Below are 7,020 nucleotides of genomic sequence, written 5' to 3'. Positions count from 1 at the left end.
CAATAAATCCCGTATTATACAATAAGAGTCACTATCAAGCAAGTATGATAAAAGGTAAACAGTTTTATTATCTTGAGCTGAATCTGTAGCATTGCCACATGACTTGTATGGAGCAGCAGGCATTCAGAAACCCGACCTGTATATTCTGTGCAGTATTCGAAAGAACATGACAAAAAAAAATCATGAGCAAGGATGGAGTATGAAGTAACAAATCTGTCTTTACCTCAATAAGATGTCTCATTGCTAAATTAAACATTCTCCAAAAAAAAAAAGCATCAAATGGGAAAAACCAAGTATAATTGATGAAACAGCAGACTGGATATCGCACCAACTTAGCCAAACAAGCAGCCTTTAAAAAAATGTCTATATATGTAGTTTTAAACCAAATAAAATTCCACTTCCAGACAAAACTAATTCCTTCTGTTTGCAATATCATTAAAATTAACACATAATTATGGTAAACAACCTGTACACCTAAACTTCTTAAAATCTTTCTTAAATTAACAATTGTTCAATTTTACAAACATGGTACATACACATTTAAGTATAACCAGCTGTATTCAAAATAGTCACTATTCTTATTCTATGCGACTAATAAATTTTTAATACAAAAATCCTTCCAGGAGCATGCAGTAACCGTTTCCCCTCTATGATGCTCAAGGGCACTTTGCCTGGATGGTCTTCCATGCTTCAACACACCTGAACTGAGTTAGTGGATAATTGAAAGGCCTCTGCAGAACCAGGTGAGACTGATGGAAGCAGCGACGCAGGTAGTGCACCAGATCAAATAACAAAAACATACTTAGCAATAAATCAAATGGAGATTTTGCAAGATTTTAAAGTTGTTCTCTCACTCTTACATTTATTTCTAGCACAGTTAACCGAACAAAAAAATTACTAAAAAAGAAATCAAACAGCAGCTGCATGGTGACTTGAAGATGACCAGCATTATGTGGCATTGTTTAGGGCAGTAAATTTTAGGTAAACTTTTAACGACAATCTTCCCTTCACAGAAATATATATTTTCTAGATAGATCTGTCACAAATCAGATCAATGCATTAAAATGTACTTTTGAAATGAATATGTTCAGATTTCAGCTCTTTTGTTTTTCTTCCTGAACTTATCTGTAGAAAATCTTAAAAATGTTTTTTTTTATCTAAAGAAGTTGGGAGGGTAGCCTAAAAGGCGATGCAAGAACAACAGAGAGAAGCTAAGAATTAATTTTTATATTTTAAAGCTCTTTAAAACCGTTACTGCACAAATCCAAGAAACTCCTCAATCAATTGTGACTGTATAGTCCACTGCATGCCAAAGCCACAGAAGAGACTTAAACACTGCTCTATATGGATGGTAAATATTCTTATTTCTTTGCACTTCTCTAGAATAATTATCAATACAGGTCATTGTTGGGTCATTTTCAATTCTGTTCATATAATCTGAAGATTGCTGCTATAAAATGTGTATCGGGGATAACAGATCTGATATATGCCAATCTTCATTTGTATTTAAAAACCTAAATGCTGGTTGTACCTGTTAAAGTGGTCTTAGGATCGAGGGACATCGCCCCTCTCTAAGTATGAGTTTAAGTACAGCGAAAGTCCGGTGTTGATTTTTTGTTTTGTTTTGACACCGTTATGCCAGGTTATGCTGGCCTTGTGCAACATCCTGCTGGTTTGGCAGTTCACCGTGATGAGCCTGGGGTTGTCCTTGCTGAGGTAAGTCTTGATTGTGATGCTCTTGTGGCGTGTCCTGATGGTGTTGGGGTGACTCCTGATGTCCTGGCGGGTGGGCTTCTTGATCAGGATGCAGCTGGTTGTCAGCTGCATGGACCTCAGGGACGGCGTTTCCTTCGACTGCGACATGAAAAACAGTTTTATATTCGCTGCCAAGGCAGGACATTTCAACAACAACAAAAAAAAAAGTGCAATCAATACTTACCGTGAACGTCTGGAGGAGGATCTACTTTCTCTGACTTCAGTCGTTCCATATGTTCAACAGCCTGGAAAGAGTTTTGATTAGACTTTCTAATATTTGGAAATTGGAAAGCATATTGTTATTAGTAACAATAATGTTAAAAACAACATATGAAGATATAATGATAAAAAAAAATTGGCATAGGGAAGATTATTTAAATTGGTCAAACTTTTCCTGTAATAATTGCACTCCAGAAATATCCAATTTGGAATGCTCTATTGTAACCAGCAAGAAACTATTTGTACCCTCTCTTTATCAGAAATTGTTGTTTTAAATTGGTTAGTTTTCTGGGGTATGTTTTTAATAAGGTTGCAGCAATTCCAGAGACTTGTTGGTAGCTAGCTTTATCCATGTTCTTCTGAACAAAACATAGCTAATCATATCCTTAACATAGAGGTTTTTACTTTATCATTATTTACATTCAAGAATGATTTCGTTAGCAAGCTTAGAGTATGTTAGCAAGCAGGTAATTAGCTAAAACTGGTAGCAATTGCCAACTATGACAAATCCCACCATCCTCATTGCAACTCATTTTTTCACCAACATGAAACATGGAACCCAGGTGTAGGGGATTTTCTCAGACTCTGTATCCACTCCTTACCTGCTGGAGTTCAACTTTCTGTGCATTCAGCTGCTCCTGCTGTCGTTCCAGCTCCTCTCTCTGTTTTTGAAGATCAACAGTCCTCTGATTGAGGTCCTGTTCTTGCTGAGCCAGATGCTCCTCGAACTCTCTCATCTCCTCATCTGTATAAGCCTGATTCTGCTCCAGAGTCTGACCAAAAATACAGTAGGAAATCATTTCAACAGGTATGCATGTATGTTTATGCTAATCGTTTTAGGAATAAGTACCTGCTTAATATTGCGACAGCCTCATGCTGTTTCTTACCTCCCAGCTATCTGGCTCCAGGAATTCCTTTTTCTTTGTAGCAACCAGAAACTCATCTAAAGACACCAACCTGTCTTTGTTGGAATCCACCTAAACCAGAAAGTTAGAACAGTGAGAATTTCAGATCAGACTCGTCTCAAACGACAAGCTCATGGCATTGGGTTGAACATCAACACACAGACATCAAAAAAGAGGTAGACATAATTAACTTTGCCCATTAATATAAGCAACCCAAACTTTATCATAGGGCTCCATAATGTTATGCTGCCACTTCATTAGGTACAGCCATTCAATTGGTTGTTGCCACAAACAGTGAATCAGCCAATCACAGGGCAGCAACTCGGTGAAAAGAGACATGTGGTCTTAAAGCAGATGGGATACAACAGCAGAGGATCACACCAGGTGCCTCTTCCATCTGCACCAGAAACAACACTATAACTCACAAAGACTTGCTAAAACATTAGATAATAACTTAGAGAAATGTCAATGTAATCATGTAAAACTTTTTAATTTTAAATTACAATTAATTACTTTTATGTGTTTTTTCATAGCTTGCTGAATCTATGCCACAAAGAATTAAAGCCGTTTGGAAAGAAAGAGGGTCTAAGCCAGTATGAGCATAGAAAAAAGGAAAAAACTTTTAAAATAAAATTGATGACCTCGTTCATAACATGTTCTCTCATCCGCAGCCTCTCCTCTTCCATCTCCACCATATCATCCTCTTCATTGGTGGGGTCATAGATTTTTTCCAGCTGAAATGATACAGTGAGACAGATTGTATTAAATCAGTCACTGAAAAGTAACATTTTTATATGCTGTGGTTTTACCTCCTTGGTGAACAATGCTTCAAGCTCTTGTTCATCAAAGAAACCATCTCCATTAGTATCTGCATTTAAAGGGAATAAAATGAATGAAAGAAATGTATGCAAATTCTTATATTTGATTAAAAAAAAGAAATGGCATTAAATGAAAGGCTGATAATCCTATTTTACGAAGCGATTGCTGGTGAAAGGTTACCATGCAGGTTGAAAAAGGTCTTTGGATCAAAGTCCTCAGGGTCTAATCCATCAGCTTCCTCCCAAACCTCTTTTAGTTGATTTTGGCTGCCCTACATTATGACATTAAAACATAGCTCAGTTTATTTAGAACCATGTTGCAGACAGAAAAAATAATTAATCAACTGTGTGAACACCATATTTTAATTGTAAAGCTTAAATCTTAAAACTAGAATATTGCAACGTGCAATCAGCTTTTTATGCTTCTCCGGTCAATGCCACTCACTGGGTGGTTGACTTTAGGGTGATCCGCATGCTTCTTCTTCATCTCCTCATAGTGGTCCTCCTCTTTCTTTCTCTGCTCCTCATCCAGAGTTTTCAGGTGCTCCCGCCTGTCGTGCTCCTTCATCATCTCATACCTCTTAAACTCCTCATGCCTCTCTTTGTCGAAGTTTTCCAGATCACTCGTTGCCTGTGAGCATTTGAAAACATTTAGAGAGGTTAAAAATGTAACTTTTTAAATGCAGCATAGGCTCCCTTAGCAGATAATGACCGTGACACGTGTGGTTTGGCCGTCTAGTCTACAACGAATACTTATATTCCTATTTTGCATTTCTTGTTGAAATTCCCTGAACAATTTATTATATTTCAACCATGCCATCTTTGTATGCATGTTGACTTTTGAAAATAAACCTTGAAAATTAGATGTATCTGATTGCAAATCAAAATATATCATTAAAAACAGAATGTGTTTGTACAACAACTTACTTTGAAGATATCTACTCTAAGGTAGATCTTTAGATAAGGTAAATAAGGTAAAGGTGAGTTATGTGACACAGGCAGTAGGGCAAACTGTAACAAGCAGCAGGTATGCACAGATAAGAGAGCTGTTTTTCACAGTTTCAGTAATTTGACTCAAGAGTGACAACGAAAGTGTGTGTGAGGCTGTTCAATTCTGACTCTGAAGAAGATGGTTTTAGTGGTTTTAGTGAACAGAAGGAAAAGGAAGATGGCAATCTATGACTTTTCCTGGTAGGCTACTGAAGCCACATTACAGGCACTGTTTGGAAAAATCATTTACGTTATGTATTTGTGTATGTTACCTTTACACATTTCATTAAAAGGTAAAAAAAAGTTTTTCCATGTAAATATCTCATATTACCAACTGGACACCTGCTGCAGCTAACAGACTAGTGCAGGCCATATATGTACATTTTTTTGAAACGCTGGAAGTTTATAATGTTAGTGGATGTATTTAGTCATTTTATTTTGTTGGTGGGTATATCCAAGTCAACTCCATAATTCGGAAATTATGGTACTGTATGATTTATGTTCTATATATGTGAGAAAATATTAGAGGGGCAGATATTACCGATTTAATGAGCCGATCCAGATCTTCAACTTCAAAGGTGTGTGGGTTCATGTGGTTCAGATGCTCAAACTGCTTGAGGAGAGCCTGGTGGTCCACAGCTATATCTGTTTAAAAGGTAAATGTTTCAATATTTACAATCAAGACAAAATATAAACACATTTCCCAACAATAAGAATAAATATTTTAAGGATGTAGCATTCAATTTAAAATGTAAAAGCATAAAAGTGATATACAGTTTTGCTGAACCTCTTACCATTTCCTCCTTCCAGATCATGCTTGGCTTTAAGCAGAGTCCTCAGTCGGTTTACTTCCTGCCTTTTCAATTCATCTAGTTTTGTTCTGACATGATGGCTGACAAAGTCCAGTTCTTGAGCCAGCTTGCCTTGCTAAAAAAAAAATCAAGGAAACCAGGAAGGACAGATGTTTCTCTGAGGAAGCATGTCTTAACACATTATAGATAATTTTGCTTCTAAATATGAGTTTAACAAAGTGGTTAGGTGGTGTTACATTGCATTTTCAAAGCATTATAACAGTATAACAGCCAAGCAAGAGATACACAGCCTACCTTAATGTCTTCCATGTCAGTATTGTGCAGCTTTTCTCTGAAATGCTGATCTTTCTCAAGAAAATCAATGACTTCCCTGAGATAGCGGTCATAGTGGAGTCCAGTGTCCTGTAAAATGTAACAAAGTTGTCGGTTAAATCTCTAACCAAACCAATACCGATTATATTCACTGCACAGGGGCCCGTTACTTTTCTAATATTACTTTGTGTCATAAAGTAACAGATTATTTAAAAACTGGGTGAACTAACTACTGTTAACTATGTTTTGCTTACATTTACAAGAAAAGAGGGCTCTGGCATGGCTTCAACATAATTACACATTAATTAACGTCTATGTTTTCATGGTGGTGCTGGTTGTGTATGAGTCGTGTGAATTTTTACCACACTGGCTGGTGGCTCATCAGGCTTCTTTTCTGCCTCTTTTACTTTTGTCTTGTCGATGCCGATGGGAACAGCCTGTAGGTGCTGAAGCTGCACTAGCAGCAGAACCCAGCCGGTGAGAAGAGCCCGGCTCCAGCACATCTGGGCATAAACATAAACACACATATTAAAATATTAGCCTGAATTAATTCACAGATTTAATCTGTGCACTACATAATTCAAATTAAAATCCTCCTGTCCCTGTGTATACATTTTAGTAAGTATGTTTCGAAGCTTGCCTTTATATTGGTGGCTAATTATAAACTACAGGAAGCTGTTGGTGGTAGCTTTAGCTGCCCCTTTCAAATTTGGCATTAAAAAACAAATTAGGAACTAGTTTAACGTTGCCTTGATGGTCCGAGCCTCACAGTTTACAGTAATAAACGTGTCAAAGAGACTTCAGAGTAATGTTATTGGATTAACTAACAAGGACCACTGTCATGTCATTAAATACTCACTTTAATGTGAACCCTATCCACCATCTGCTCTGCTGCCCTGTCGTTACTACCGCTCAGCTGGACCTGCGTCCGTGGCTAACTGGCTAGTCAGCATGCTAGGTTGTGCGGCAGTTAGCATTACCCTTATTGGCTACTTCTGTGGAAATGAACAGCAGGTTGCGTTGCATGGAATAGTACGTGGCGACATGAAGGCAGAACAGGTGGGCGTTCCGTCAAGTGGGGAAAAAAAAAAATCCAGGAAGCAAAATTAACTTATGTTTTACTATTCTTTGACATAAAATGATGGTTGTTCTAATTCCAATAATTATGTTCAGTAACGTTTTATACTTGGTTTAAACACGTATTTTCCC

At 37.3% G+C, this 7,020-nt stretch overlaps 1 protein-coding gene across 1 annotated transcript; it reads right to left on the bottom strand.

Annotated features, from left to right (window-relative positions):
• Nucleotides 1-43: 43 nt before the first annotated feature.
• On the bottom strand, nt 44-6,806 carry nucb2a (nucleobindin 2a). The gene is made up of 13 exons (XM_032561034.1): nt 6,671-6,806; nt 6,174-6,314; nt 5,794-5,901; nt 5,482-5,614; nt 5,229-5,332; nt 4,143-4,328; nt 3,879-3,969; nt 3,689-3,747; nt 3,521-3,613; nt 2,862-2,951; nt 2,577-2,747; nt 1,940-2,000; nt 44-1,854 (listed from the first exon to the last, which is right to left on the bottom strand). The coding sequence occupies exons 1-13, from the start codon at nt 6,692-6,694 to the stop codon at nt 1,634-1,636; spliced, it is 1,482 nt and encodes a 493-aa protein (XP_032416925.1). The 5' UTR covers nt 6,695-6,806; the 3' UTR covers nt 44-1,633.
• Between the last annotated feature and the right edge of the window lie 214 nt (nt 6,807-7,020).

The sequence above is a fragment of the Xiphophorus hellerii genome, chromosome 4 (assembly GCF_003331165.1).
Source record: "Xiphophorus hellerii strain 12219 chromosome 4, Xiphophorus_hellerii-4.1, whole genome shotgun sequence".
Classification (NCBI taxonomy): Eukaryota; Metazoa; Chordata; class Actinopteri; order Cyprinodontiformes; family Poeciliidae; genus Xiphophorus; species Xiphophorus hellerii.
This window is presented reverse-complemented; position numbering and strand designations above follow the sequence as displayed.

Coding starts and splice junctions, on each gene's coding strand:
- nucb2a (XM_032561034.1), bottom strand. CDS start 6,694: ATGGTGGATAGGGTTCACATTAAA. Junction 6,315..6,670: donor TGGATAGGGTTCACATTAAA/GTGAGTATTTAA, acceptor GTTTATGCCCAG/ATGTGCTGGAGCCGGGCTCT. Junction 5,333..5,481: donor TGATCTGGAAGGAGGAAATG/GTAAGAGGTTCA, acceptor CCTTTTAAACAG/ATATAGCTGTGGACCACCAG.